General features: G+C 39.0%; 1 protein-coding gene across 1 annotated transcript in view; it reads right to left on the reverse strand.

The window, feature by feature from the left end:
• csmd3b (CUB and Sushi multiple domains 3b) overlaps positions 1 to 15,769 on the reverse strand; it is a 456,383-nt gene that overhangs the window by 142,974 nt on the left and 297,640 nt on the right. The window contains exon 11 of the mRNA XM_084738341.1: positions 7,541 to 7,662. Coding sequence (XP_084594467.1) covers positions 7,541 to 7,662 — 122 coding nt within the window. The remainder of the gene's footprint in view (positions 1 to 7,540; positions 7,663 to 15,769) is intronic.

Here is a 15,769-nt window from a genome sequence, read left to right on the forward strand (position 1 = left end):
TTCTTACTCAATACAAGTGCTTTTGTGTTACTTTTCCTCTGTGTTTGTCACAGTGTTGTTAACTAAACATGCAGCATGACACCGCTGCGGTAGTCCTCTTGTATTCATGGGTTATGCATGACACTGTGAATGCAAATGTGCATAAAGTGACGCAAAGCCAGTTCATACCCAATGCTGTCATTTCATGTAATGGAGCATGATCTATCATTTGCATGTGGTTGCTTTGCATCCAGCTGTTTTAGAGGACTGAAAAAGAGTAGACATGAAGTTGCCACAACTTTCACCTCATCTCATGCATCATAAACAAAAGATATGAAGAAAGTGCTTTGACTTGCTGCTATCACAGAAGATGGGAACATGGAAGACAAAAGAAGAAACTAAATGATGGGGAAAATGAGGACAAGACAATAGTACAATAAGATTTGTTTTTTGAGAGAAGAGAAGAGAAGAGAAGAGAAGAGAAGAGAAGAGAAGAGAAGAGAAGAGAAGAGAAGAGAAGAGAAGAGAAGAGAAGAGAAGAGAAGTTTAGTAATGGCCATCCCGTCATGCCACCCCCAAGGTTAAATGAGAACAGGAGAGAATGAATTGGCTCTAAAGGCTCATTCTGCCAAAACTAAATGAAGCAATAACATCAGAGAGCTATAGAACCCCATTAACACTTAACCTGAGAGAGGGAGCAGAGGGGTGGGCAGGCAGAGAGAAAGAGAGGGATGGAGGGAAGGAGGCTAACAGTGACAAAGAGAGACAGAGAGGAGAGGGTGAGAACTATAGAAATCCTGTGTCTCTTTACCTTCAGAGTGTGAGAAGGAGATGTGAGAAATGTGTGGGAATGGCTGCAATGTAGAGAGCGATAGGAGTGAAACAGTGAAAAACAGATTTTTTCCCCTCCAGTGGCCTCCCCCTCTCTCCTCTGCATTCTCTCTTTCTCCATAGTAATTTGATGGTTTCAGGCTGAGCTCTTTAATGAAGAATCTGGGTAATTCTGAGGACAGAGCCTCTGGGATCGAGAGAGGAGGAGGGATGGGCAGTGTAAAAAAGACGGAAAAAGAAGGATGAGAGGGAGAACGAGAGAAGGGAGGAAAGGATGAAATAGGGAGAGACGTGTACACGCAATAAAAAAAGAGATCCTCTGCTAGTGGGAGAGGCTGCCTCAGATGGGACTTACTCTGAATGTGTTCCCTCTTCAACCTCTCTTTCTTTTCTGAGTGTGTATTTGTGTGTCTTCCCTCCTCAGGAGATCAACTGACCGCTCACTTGCCCACTAAGCTGCCCCTCACTCCCTCATCAGCCTCCTAATTGAGGACAGGTTTTTACTGCAGTTCGCCAGATCACAATGCTCTCGTTCTGTTCTCGCCTGTTACCTGTTGTTTACCTGCCAATTCCCCACTGTTTGTTCGCCTCCACCACCTGCCCAACATAAGCCTGCTTTTGAGCTACTATATTTCCTCAGACTCTACTAGAAGTGTTTCTGAATCTGCGATTCCCTGTTGCCCACTAATCACTTAAACCATGACAGAATATGAATTCCTAAACCAACACTAACCTAAAAACACTGAAAAGTGCTCAACACAACACAAGCAAACCTTAACTGTGTCTGTGTATCAAACCATGAATTATATATATGTGTGTGTATATATATATGTGTGTGTGTATATATATATATATATATATATATATATATATATATATATATATATATATATATATATATATATATATATATGTATATATATACATATATACATATACATATACATATACACATACATATATGTATATATATATATATATATATATATATATATATATATATATATATATATAGAGAGAGATCATTACAGAATCAATATAGTTATATATAGAAAAGCCATTTATCTGATTTATATCCTAATAGACTAAAAGGCTGATGTTTTTATCCCTCACATCTACAAGGAGTTTTTAACTGGTTATGAAATAGTGTCAGTTTATTAATACTCATGTTTCTATATGACCTACATGAGCAGATCAGACAATCTGTAAGATGATTGGCTATTTCCATATAGTTATTCTTAATGCCTGTTGCCCAGTCCGGTCTTATTCCCAACTCATCACATACTGATGATTTGTCACTGCCACTTGATGATACAGACAGAGACAGGACCCGGTCGAGGCTGAAAGCGGCGCTTCAGGCTTTTCAGGTGATTACAGTGTAAACCCATCTGACTGTTAACATGGTGTAAAGGGAGAAAGTCTACATACGGAGGAGGTGGAGTGGATGGATGATGGACAAATACAGGACTTTCACCCAGCAGTCCAGGGTTTGTGTCCCATTTGAAAATAAAAGGACATATAAGGTTATGTTTCATCACATGACATTTGTCACACAAAAGTAGACTGGAACTGGAACCTATGTTTACAGGAGAAGGAGAAGTTATGTTAGCCAGTTAAAAAAAGCAGGATGAGATTTTTCTTTAGATATTTTTATTCTTTATTGTTATATTTTGGGGTTCTCGTGGTGGAAACACTACCGCTTTTGTCCATATGGGCTTTCAAAATCAACACAAATCGCTTATAGTAGCTTGAAATAAATGTGTATTGACGTGTATGATGATGATATTAAATACAGCTCCTCTCAGAAAAATAATACAGCACACTTGGATTGCTCCTTTAAATCATAATGCATGTCAGTTAAATAATTCTTAAGTTTGAAAACTTCAAATTGATTGATTTATACTACTGGCTTCACCGACTTTAAAGTGTCTTTCTTCAAATTCTGCCTAAAGACCACTGGAAAGAAATTATGCTTATCTGATGGTAGTAAGACAAGTCAGACAGAAACAAAGCTGCTGATACATATTGACCGTCCTTCACAGGTGTCCCACATGAATACAACAACTTGTCAAGACAGATGAAAGATGAATGAAAATAGGAGATGGTTTGGATTCCAAAAGATTTGTCACTCTTCGTCAAGTTCAGCTTTGTCTCTGCTTTGTACTTTCATCTGGCTCTTTAAATGAGTTTAGTATATTAATGAGAACAGAATTACATAATTTCTCTAAGTGTCTGTAATGACTGTGACTGCAGGCCAAGGTTCACATCGAGATTTCCAAAGACATGCAGATCAGGTATGGTATAAAAAACTTTTAATGCAAAGATCTCTGCAAAAAGACCTGATCCCTGAAATCTGAGTAGCTGACCATCTTTATTCCAGGTCAGGTTGACTTCATCTGCTAAGGGTCTCAGATATTTGAAAAAAATTAGCTTGCACCCAACAGGACATTTACTAGGATGTAGCGTAATCATGTTGGAGATTGTTGTTTTTTATTATTATTTTTTAGAGATATTTAGTTTCTCTTTGATTTAAGCTGAACACTGAACTTCATTTTGGTCAATTTGTTCTGTAACCAAGTGCATTACTGCTACTGAAAAAATAATTGCAACAGTTTCACAAGGGAAATATAACACTCTTTTCATCTGAGTGAAGTTTGAATGTGACATTTAAAGGTTTTCCACGCTAGGGTGTGACTGGATAAGGTAATAAAAAATGCAGTATGGTATCTTTAAATAAATAAAAAATTTGTTTGTTATTTTTGTTTTAATGATTTTTTTAGAAGTACGGAGGAAATGTGGTAAGAGAGAAAAGAGGATGACCAGTTGGAACCACTTACCTTGAGGTTTATGCGGTACAAGTCTCAGGTCAGGTACAAATTTACAGACCCATGAAGACCTCTAGTTTAATGTAAATGTATATATCTAACCAACTGTGAATATCATTTTAATATCAACCCCAGGCATAAGTCAGGAAGGAATTTGCAATTGCTTGTGTGTGTGTGTGTGTGTGTGTGTGTGTGTGTGTGTGTGTGTGTGTGTGTGTGTGTGTGTGTGTGTGTGTGTGTGTGTGTGTGTGTGTGTGTGTGTGTGCACACACAAATGTGTCTAGACAGAAATGGACATGAGCTGCAACCTGACTGGTTGTTTGAGGCGTACAACCACAAGGTGGGTCACCATGTTTTGCCTGGTGGGGTTCTGCACTGTACTGAGTACATTCTTCTAGTTTTATTTTGCTTTATATTTTTTCCTATTCTACTCCGAATTTAATTAACTATCTATACATACATTGCATGTGTGTGTATCACAAAGGAACTACTACCACTACTGCTCTAATTTCGTGGTGCAACCCTGTGTTGTCTGATGATAATAAACGATCTTTACATCTTATGACCTTGATATGCTATAGAGAGTTTTTTTAATCGTTACTTTTAGAGAGTTGCATCTTGGCTAATTCAGGCTAGACAGCTTTCTATGGCACACTAAACTTCATTATAATAATTTTGTAATGTTTCCAGGTGTATTTCTGCTGCTGAAAAAAATAATTGCCACAGTTTCAAGAGACTGTTTTAATGCTGAGTGAAGTTTTTAATGTGACATTTGAAAGTCTGAAAGTTTTCCACACTAGAGTGTTAGTGCATAAGGTAATACAAAATGCAGCAAGAGAGGTTGACCAGCTGGACCAGCTACATTAAGGTTTATGTGGTATGTGATTCAGCTCTTGGAGCACCTCATCTGTGTTTGTCTAACTGGATGTCCGTCTTCCTCAGGTCAGGTACCATATACCTGTGTCTGTGTGTGTGTGGGAGAGATGGTTTTCCACAACGACCCTTCCGCGCAACTAGTTGCAGGTTGTAACTTGCACAAAGTCTCGTGCAACACAACTAAAAAGTTAATTTCTCTAAAATTAGCTGGCTTGTTTGGTATTTTTTTATAGTTAGATTATTTCAAGTGGGAAGTGTCATTGTAATTACATTTGCATCTTTGACTCTTATCTCACCAGATAATATCAATTTGGATCGCTTTTTCAGCTGGCTACTTTATTTCATGATGGCTGCCCAGAGTATAGGGAGAGAGCTATTGTTGCATTAATGCTTATTGATATGCTTGGTGACAAAACACGACCCCCTGGCTACTCAAAAGAGACCAGAGGATTATTTCACACTCTATTCAAGGAGTATAATCCAATTATTCTCCGGTGAGTGCATCACCTAATAAATAAATAAATAGATACCTCTTATTTATCACGGTCCGACCTTAGTATTAAACATTAGCTTGATATATGATTGTATTTTACATAATGTCAAAGCTCTGATTCTCCTCAAAACTACAACCTTTGCCTCAAGACGTTGTCAAGATGAAATCAATCTGTTAAAATCGGTTAAAATGTTTGGAATATGGAATGTTTGATATAATCATCTGACACGTTATCAGCATTCTGATTGGCTATTACATGAAACTAGTTTCAAAAAGTTGTTTCGTGTGTTGCAGAGGGCTGTACACCTCAACTACAACTTTGTTTCACCAAAGTGTCAACCAAGTAAAACTGCACGGAAATTTCACTGTATAAAGCCAGGACTGTTTCACTGTTGAGTGAAGTTTTGAATGTGACATTTAAAAGTTGTTGTTAATGTTTTCCACACTAGGGTGCAACAGGGCAAAGTAATAAAAAATGCAGTATAGCATCTTTAAATAAATAAAAAACGTGTTTGTTATTTTCGTGAAATATTATTATTTTAGAGGTAGAGAGGAAATGTGGTAAAAGAGAAGGGAGGATTATGGTGCCTGTCTCAGCCCCAGGGCACCTCGTCTGTGTTTGTTCTAAATGGATGAACGTCCTCGTCAGGTCAGGTACTGTACAAATTTACAGACTTGTGAAGACATCTAGTTTGATGCAGTATCGTACAAGACATGTATACTGTGTGATGCAATGTAGTACATGACTTGTCTATGAATCAGTATGGTGCATGACATACTGTATAAATGATGCTGCATGATAAAAGACATGCATATGATTCAGTATGGTACATGACATATATATGATTCAGTATAGTTCATGACAAGTACATGAAATAATAGTAGTATCTATAAAGCTGGTAAAGGTAAAGGGCGGTACAACTGTCTTGATGTAGCTTCAGTTGATTTGGTCTTCATTTAGTACAATGTGTTTGGCAGTATCCATAATCATACATAATACATATGCACTGTCTTTCAACTTCTTACAAACACACACACATACACACACACAAAGACACAGCCACACATGCACTCTGCAGGGTGCAGACAGAAGGGCATTAGTTCTATAGCCTTCAACAGTCACATACACATTGTATCCTTCAACAGAGAATGTATTGCTGTAGGCTATAAACCACAGGCCTTGGGCAGTGACAGAAAGAGTTGAGTGTGTGAGTACGGAGAGGGAAAGACAGAGAAACAAAGGTTTTGAGCATGTGCACAATATATATATATATATGTGTGTGTGTGTGCTTGTATTTGTGAGGGTGTTAAAAGAGCTACCGTGTATTTGAGCACGCGCATATGTAAAAGTGGGTCTGTGTGCATGTGAATGCGCGCATATGTGTATGTGCGTCCCTATGGTGCTGACGCAGGTGTTGCCATTGACAACAGAGCGGTCACCACTGTGACCCTGAGTGGAATAAGGAGGTGTCTCCTGAATACCGATCAGATTTCTCCTGGGACATAAGGCGACCAATCACAGCTACTCATCTAACCTCCAGCCTATCACCTGCCCCTTTGCAGGATTAACCAATCACAGAGAATTAGACACTGATACGCTCTGACTAGCATGTAATTTACAGTACCTCCTACATGAATTACTATCAACACATTTCAATTATGGAAAAATGCAGCTAAGCTAACTTTGTAAATGCCTGTAAGACCTGCTGTGTTATATCAATTAAAAATTATACTGAATGCATAAAATGCAAATGGAGGAAAGCCTGCGAGCGAGTTCAGGCGGTCACACACATTTACACATGATATACTGTCACACTGCAGCATACTATATTTCAAATATGCTTTTTAAAATAAGGCTCCCTTGCTCTTGCTTATTTAACAATTTACAAGCCCCACTTAGACCCCATCATTCACTTGTAGGCATTAAGGTCCCCTTTTGGTGTGAGTTATCATCGTCACCCCAGCTTAGCTTTAGTGCACTTGCAGAGAATAATGAGACTACAGCCTACATGCAAAGCATCAACTCTGTACATACTCCAAATGTTCATTCAGGTAATAACAATGTGTGAGACAGGAGCTGCTCACTGAGTTGAGCTGCCCACCCTCTAATTAGAGGCCATTAACATTCTTTTTTCTATCGATTTCCAGGGCTGTCTCTGAAAAAAGATTTTCCTGGACAACTAGTAGTCATTAGTTCAAGCCATTAGTCGTCTCATGTTTATGATATTGGTTTAATTATTAAATATATATTTTTGGGGCACAAAGTGAGCAGACTGTATGTCAGGTGAAAAAGAAATGGTTTATATTTATGTATGGAATACATCTCTAAAATATGTGTCTTAGTATTAAGGTAATGATTGGACAGTTGATGCTACGAGTTAAAGGGATAAGCAGATCAAATAGTCACATTGCACTTTCTTCCAAATGATTAATAGCAGTGTGTGGTAATTAACAACAGCAATTTGAATTTGAGACTTTATTTGACAAACAGAGACAACGAGACAAAGAGGGAGAAAGGAGAGAGGAGGAGATTTACCTTGTTGGGATTTGAAGCAGTAATTATCCACACACACTGTGCGTTGCTCTCATATTGAATTGGGAAGTTAGGAGATGTAAAGGTTCCTGACGGCCCTTGAAGATTACTGCCACAAGTCTTCACTGTGAACAGAGAAAAAACAAAAAAACAATGATGTTGTTATTAGTGTAACCATGGAGATAGCAGTGGTATTAGCAGCTGCAATTACACACCGTTGAGTCACTGAACTACAACAGAGAGGCAGATTACCTTTATAAATAAACAATTTTGGTGATGCTTAGCCAGAGAAATCCAACAGCAAAATATAGGATAATGTCACTGTTATCGTGCTCGACTGCTGTTCGTGGATCAGAGTAGAGGTGTAGTAAAAACCATTAAAAGTGACACTGATACAACGCTACGAGTGTGGAGGCAGAGAGAGGGGAGAAGACTCAAGTAGAGACAAGAACAGAATGAGGAACAGAAGGTCAGAAAGATGTTATTGATACTGTCAGCGACATCTCCCTCGATACCGGGACTTAATTGGAAGCTATTGGCTGTGAAATACCACAGGATTAGCTAGTATTGACTGATAGAGACACTTACCAGCAATTTACTCTCAAAATCTATTTAAAGTCAACTACTTCCAACTACTAACTAGGTAAAATTAATTACATTCTTTCTTAAAAAGAAGTAAAACATTGTGAGCAACACATATCTTACAGTAGATGATGTAACGGATACGATGGCTTTCATCTTCTGCATATATGGTTGACCAGTAGTGTAAAAGTGTGTTTGGTTTGAGAGGTGGTTCGTTGGGTGAATCCACAGAAGCATATTGCTATATGTCAACACTTGTGCTATAAAGTCACACAAACTAACAAACACTAGCTCTGAAGCTACATTCAGTGGGGTGTTAAAAATGACACATGCTAGTTGTTCGATAAACCAACCAAGCCTTTATTAGGCTGCGCGCTCTGACTGGATGTGATAGAGAACCTGCTTGTCTGTCCTTGGGTCGTCCTGTTAGAGTTGGGAGGTAATTTTCTGGTTGGTTTGAAGCAGTGTTTGTTCCTTAATTAGTTTGTTCAGCGGCAGGCCGCAGGAACACGTACAGTTAACAGCCACACACACACACACACCCACGAATACACACACAAAACAAAAGCACATAAGCACGAACGGTCACGTCTTACAAACATGCAGTTGCACATATGTTGCATACACATGCAATTAACGGTATCACAGCAGACTTGCATGTGAAAATATAAACACTCACAAGGACATGCATTAAAACATATTTCATTCATACTCACCACTCATGCACAATTTACAACCAGAGACGGGCAGTGTTCCAATTAAATGTATTCAAAGTAGGTCTTTAATTACTTCTGAGTATAATTTGTAATTGCTGGGTAGAAAAAAATAATATGTAGTTTGTAAAAAAAATACTTTAAGAGCCTGTATCTGTGTATTTAAATTATATTAATGAAATATTTTAATGAAACGCATTTCTCATACCCACTACAAACGCAGTATGTCCCTGCAAAGTTGTGATTGTGACGTATCATTTGTGACATTGTTGAGGACATTTCTGCAACCTTACAGTTACAATTACATCATGTTTTATTGCTGCTATGTTGTTGAAACGTTACAACCTAACAGGTATTCTATGGTATTTCTGCAACATCCTCTGAAGTGGCAAAAGTTACACTCCTTCAACGACTTTGTGTTAGTAGGGCCAGTATTTCACATTTTATTTTAAATACACTTGATAAACAAGGATTTGTGATTTGTTTTTTGTCTTTTTGTTTGATGTATTTATGCCCATCTCTGCTCACAACAATTCATACTTTCAAGCACTCACAGTCACACAAACACACTCCTGGCTGCTATTGTGACTTAGAATGCAGGCAGGGGACACGTAAAAGAATCATACCACAGTGTGTTTGTGTGTGTTTCTTTGTGTGTGTAATGGGGTGTGTCCGTGAGGTGCTGTAAGAGTGTCAGAACAAGTACAAGACCCCTCAGAGACATCCCTATATCTCGACTGTCTGTCTGTGTCTCTGCATTTCCCCGTCTCCCTGTCCTCTGGATCGCTGCCTGAGTTCCCCCTGACTAAACCCAGTTGATGCTTGTTTCTCTAATTCTCAATGCTTCTTCAGTTGACCTTCTCTTGTGTACAGCTCACTGCAATTTATAAACTGATAGATACATAGAGATGAAGCGTGCGAGTGTGTGTGTGAGGTGCGTGTGAGAAATGATTTATCTGCATGTCTCGAAGAGTGTGCGCGTCTTTGTAACAGCGTGTGTATGTGTGTGCGTTGACAGCTCAATCAGCGTGGCCTGAACGAATGGCCAGCCCATCACTGTGCCAGCAGCAGAATGGGCACGGTGTTGCTATAGCGATAGTGCGGAGAGACTTATCACCAGAATTGCCAGAGGAGCTAACATCTCATAATTTATATTAAACCCCATCCATCTTTTGGCCTACATCTGTCTGTCTCTCTTTCTGTCTTTCTCTCAGCACCTTTTGTTCACGCTGTCTGGGTCCCTCTATCAGCCATTGTATGTACTGTATGATTTACGTTACACTCTATCAGCTGCTGTTAAAAGTCTGTCCATATGTCTTTTCCTCTAGTTTTCTTCTTATCTCTTCCTGCTCATGTCCTGTGAAAGCATCACTCATGAGAAGTGGATTGTAACTGTACTGTATTTAATTAAGTACTGCAATTAAGTACAATTCCGAGGTACCCCCAATATTTTACAAGTCCAGGTTTTGTTCTTTTTATGAGTACAACAATTGCTGATTTACACATCCAGCTGAGATTACCACCGTTTTGAGTTTTTTCTTTGGTAGTTTGCATGTAAGTCCAATATACCCTCTCCATTCAGTGCTGTTTTGGTTTCCAATACTTCTATAGAATCGTAACTAGCAATTTAGGTGCTAAACACTCTGTACTATGGGTTTATCAGCACTTGTTCACTGAAAAAACAGTTGGATACTAATTCTCTTTCAGCATAGAATTAAAAGCCACACCTTTTACATAACACATATCATGTCTTCTCACATAGCCAGACCCATTTCAACACTGGTGCCAGCTTTGGTGAAAGCTCTTGCTTTAGCCATTATCATTTTGGTAGAGGGGGAAAAACACTCTGGCTTGTTTGTATTTCATTATATCAATCACAATTGTCTGGGGTTGTGCGAAGCTCAGGATGCAGCGACAGTGCCCTTGCAGACTCGTGTCTGGGGGAACTTGCTTTGCTGGAATATTTCCATGTGGACAGGCAAGCCCTGGTATGAAAAGAGCTAAATCCATACAAAAGAAAACGCAACATAAATCAGTAAAAGACGGGCAGTATGTCGACTGGTTGTTGTTGTTGTTTCAAGTAGTGATTTGGACTTTGTACCAACAGGCTACTTCCTGTGAGTCAGACTACTTTTTAAGTAAGATCTTGAATGCAGGACCTTTACTTGAGTTTTTCCATAATGGTTATCTCACTCTCTCTGACAGCCTCTCTGTCAGTCTGTGTAGCTCTGTCTCTTTCTCCCTCTCATCATTATTTATACTGGCACACAGTATAGAGGGGCTTGAAGCCAAAAGGGCCACACTATCATTGAAGCGATAATGAATTGTAGATCAAATTAAAAAATTTGATGAGGTCTATCTGGTGCTAAAAGCATATTGTTGGAATCACAAGCGAGATTAAGTGAATGCTTTAGACAGGAACTGCAGTGTGTGTATGTGTGTGTCTCTTTTGAGTTTATATATTCAGATCGACTGGATTCCCCCAGGATTCTCGGTTTCTCTCTCTAACACACACTCACAAACATTCATACTCACTTCACAACCGTTAGGATGTGGACCAAAATTAAATGAAGTTTCAGGCATGGATCACATCGCCAAATCCCATTCTGTAGCTCCAATGCCCTTGCTCATAGTTTCCAAAGTTTTGTTTTATGGCTTCAGAGCAAAACTTACACACCCCATAAGCACTGAGAAGGTTGGTGGAGAAATGTTTTTTTTTGAGTCTGTATTTTATCGCTGTTCAACTTCACAATATTTTGACTTGGTTCTCCATTCTAGTATAGCAGAAACTTGTAAGTGTTTCCTTCAGTCTGACTCAAGGTCTATAACTCTGCTGCTTTCTCAGCAGGATGGCCTTTGCGGTTCGTGAGTCGTCCCCCCAGTAGAGGGCTCAGGTTCAATCATCCATACAGCAATATCTGCTGAAGCATACCAAGGACACTTAACCCCAACCTGTTCTAGATTACATGGCTGACCCTGCACCCCAACCAGAGAGCATGAGGAGAATTGGGGGAGAGGTAAATCGAACAGAACAGAAAATAAAATAAAATCATACGGATGAATTTTCAAAAGTACGTAATTCATGGGTAGATTTGATGATGGCATACTACTGGAACAGCAAAGTCCTCTTGGTACAAATATATCTTTGGGTCCCAGTTCTGGTTTGAAAGCTGCTGAAACTTTGTATGTTATCACAAATTAATCAGTATTGCACACTTTTAGCAATACATTACCACTGGCTTGGTTAATGTCGTCTATCAAGTAATCATCATCCTGTGGGAAGACATTTTAATAAATTTACTTAAGTATTTTCCTACACTATCCTCCCACTCCCAGTTCATCAAATATGGCAGCTTGGTCAGGATGCTTCAAAGTATTACGCGTGCCCCTCTAGTGTCAAGTTAGCAATAATAAATATAAAATGTCACGGTAGACTTTCAAAGTTAAGGCACAAAAACTCCTGGGTTTGGTTTAGGCACAAAAGCTACTTTCTCAAGTTCAGGCAACAAAACATCATGTACATAGCATAACTTGTGTATGTTACATAACTTTACAAGAAACCAACATAAACCCGATTCAAAAAATGCACTACAGAATTACTTCCTGGGTGTATACATGTATGTACATACATATTTATTTTGATTTATATTTTCACTCTATTCAATTCTGAATTGAATTCATCACTTGTATTGTATTTTGTGTGCATTACGAAGGAACTACAAGTCTAATTTGTACAACCCTGTGTTGTGTAATGATAATAAACGTCCGTAAATCCTGGAAATCTTGCATGTTAACAACATTTATCCACAGACAGGCATTTAAAGACCTGGCGAAGAACTCGAAAACGTTTCTGTGGCAGTTCTCGATACAGCAGGTGTCTCCAGGACCACACTGATAACACACACACGGACTCACAAGGTGAAATCATTACTGGCCACACATTGTTGTGGCTGGTAAACCTACCACGAGAGGGGTACTTACAGTGTCACAGTTTGAAGCATAGGGGCACCAAGCTGCCATATCTGATGAGATGGGAGTGTGAACATTCTCTTTCTGAGCTTATACACTCAGGAATCAATCAATCATTGGTGCTATGGTGACACTATATATAATCTACCAGACCATCACAAAATGCCTACAAGGTAAGTGTAAGTTGATTTTTAAAAATGGTTAACTTCCTAATGATGGTAATTTCTTCATCAAAAAACCCTCAAGATTAAAGTATATTAATTATTAAAGGAACATCCCCATAAAAGGAAATTTCTCATTAAAGTAGCTTAGACAAGGATGATGTGTAACCAACTAGATAGGTAAGCTAAAATGAAAACCTCAAATCATCCTTATGACGGAAGGGGTTAGGGAGTATCTTCTAATTTTGTGTCTATAACAATGATACAAATATTACTTGTCAGATTATCTTGTTCAGTTTTAATTACAGGTACCCGTTGTCTGAGTGTGTTTGACACATTTTTTGTGGTACTGACTAGTCTAGCAAATTTCAGTTTGGATGAATATTATAATGTCAGAAAAAACTATATATGACTGAAATACACATCAACCAACTTTTTATAGAGTTCATGTTTTCACTCTTTACATTAGATAACAGTGTTGAGTCAGATTAGAGATCAGAAGCCTCTGCAGGAAGGCCGAACGGCTGCTTTAACAGGCTGCCTTTAGGAGCAGATAGACTGACCAATGGACATGGAGAATGATTGATGACATCATTAAGCTAGCACACAGGGTTCCAGTGGCCCTCGCTCTGGTTAGAGCTTTAATGGGCGCACGCGCACACGCACACGCACACACACACACACACACACACACACACACACACACACACACACACACAAAGACACCTACAGAGACAGACAGTCATTTAGTGTGGTGTTTGTACAGTGGCCGTACATTTGAGTTTCTTTCTGTGTTTCTCCCTTTATTTCTTTCTTTCCTGTTTGGAATCAACATATGTGAGTCTCTCCCTGTGTGTGTGTGTGTATGTGTGTGTGTGTGTGTGTGTGTGTGTGTGTGTGTGTGTGTGTGTGTGTGTGTGTGTGTGTGTGTGACATGCAGCAACCTTTAGTTGAGTCTGTATATTCAGGCAAATCAACTGAACTCCCCTGGAGTTCACACACACATACACGTACACACATACACATACAGACAGAGAGAGAGAGTTGGCTCAGTGGCCCTGCCATCTGTCCATTAATCAAGGTGCCACATGGACTCTCTCTCTCAGTCTCTGTCTCTCTCTCTCTCTTACACTCTCTCTCTCTCTCTCTCTCTCTCTCTCTCTGTGTCTCGCTCATAAAGTGTTGTAGGAGTGGACAGAAGGACATTGCAATTTGATGGCTGTTTTTGTAGTTTATTATTATTTAGTTTTGTAATTGTTTTATTGTATCTAATAAAATGATTATCACTCTGTCCCTCTCTGTCTTTCTCTTTTTTTTTTTATCTCAATCTGTCTCTCTCTATTGGTTCACTGTTGTGATTTAAAGGGCAAATTTTCAACATACATCCACTTTATTTTCTCTCTAATGTTCCAAAAGACACATTTAGCTGTATTTAAGTGTTTTGACAGAAGTGACCCTTTAATAAGTCAGCTGGCTTGATGCTTCCCGACAGATTGCCTCTCTCTCAGCGTTATTCATGAGTTTCCACTTTAGCTATTGGCTGGTCTGGAAGTAAAGGTCAAATTTGAGCTGTGTTCAGCTAGACACAGCCTTTCTCTCATTCCAGTTTTGTTCAACAGGATGAAACAAAATAGGCTAAATAAGGACACTGTACTTTAGAGGACACAATGTTTTTTCACTAAAGATCAAAAGAAACAACAATGGCTGCTCTGGTCTCTTGCACTAGCTTACCTGTTGAACTCATTCCAAAATCATATTTATTTTCATGCGCTGCAAAGCCAATGGAGGTACAAACAGAGGCAGAGGGCTCTCACGCCTGCTTGGTAATTTTGTGGCTTAAAATGAGCAGGCTTGTGCCAGGGTGGATGGAGTGGTGCGGATCGGGTTCTGTTTATGCAAATGTGGTACAATTTTTTTATTGGCCTACAGATTTTGGAATAAAATTGCACTGGCATTTCTACCGGCTCAGACCACCTCTTCAAACATTGCGGCTATCTTAATTAAATTTTCAAAATCAAAATAGGTACTCATCCTCCGGTGTTTTTCTAGACGCTGGAATGGTAAGGCCACACAGGTTCCCTGTTTATACAGTGCAAATTGTTTGGAATAAACAGAAATGTAGTCGACTGATTAGAACTATTTCATTTCATAATAACTTACTGCAGTTGTAACTGGACAGATATCCCTGTCTTCTAAACACAAACCTTGTTTCCATTATTATGCATGAGTAGTATTTTAAGTGTCTCTGTGCAAATAACTTTAAAAGATTGAATTGGAAGAATTTTTGACTTTTTTACAGCCAGGTTCTCTCCAGAGGCCAGAAACGACTGATTAAGCCCTATTAGCATGGGACTGATATTACTAGTGGATATTATGATTTAGAAACTACCCTCCCATGTCTGTGTTTCGTTTAGTAAATTTGCACAAGATAAATGAAATCTGGATTTTACTGGCATTACCCTCAGACAGTGTTGTGCATAATCACGCTAAAAGAGCATTGTTCATTGAACATTCTCATGTTTTTGCTGGACTGTGAACTGATAAGTCCAGTTTGCAGTAGTGAAATGAACGTGAAATAGTGAATGTGAACGTGAGCTTCGCTCGCTCCTGAGAGACTTAACAACGCTCACTTTGTCCGTGAAAAAGCGTGAAGTGTATGACCTGGGCTATGCAGACAGAGCTGCTCATCTCTTCAATCTCATCTCCCTCTTCATTTCCCTGCAGTTCTCAGGCATTATGATGCATTCAATTTGAAATGCAAAGTCGGAATTTCTGAGTTCACACTTGAAAATCACTGTCTGTTACAG

The sequence above is a fragment of the Lutjanus erythropterus genome, chromosome 16 (assembly GCF_056507025.1).
Source record: "Lutjanus erythropterus isolate fLutEry1 chromosome 16, fLutEry1.hap2, whole genome shotgun sequence".
In the NCBI taxonomy this organism is placed as follows: domain Eukaryota; kingdom Metazoa; phylum Chordata; class Actinopteri; order Lutjaniformes; family Lutjanidae; genus Lutjanus; species Lutjanus erythropterus.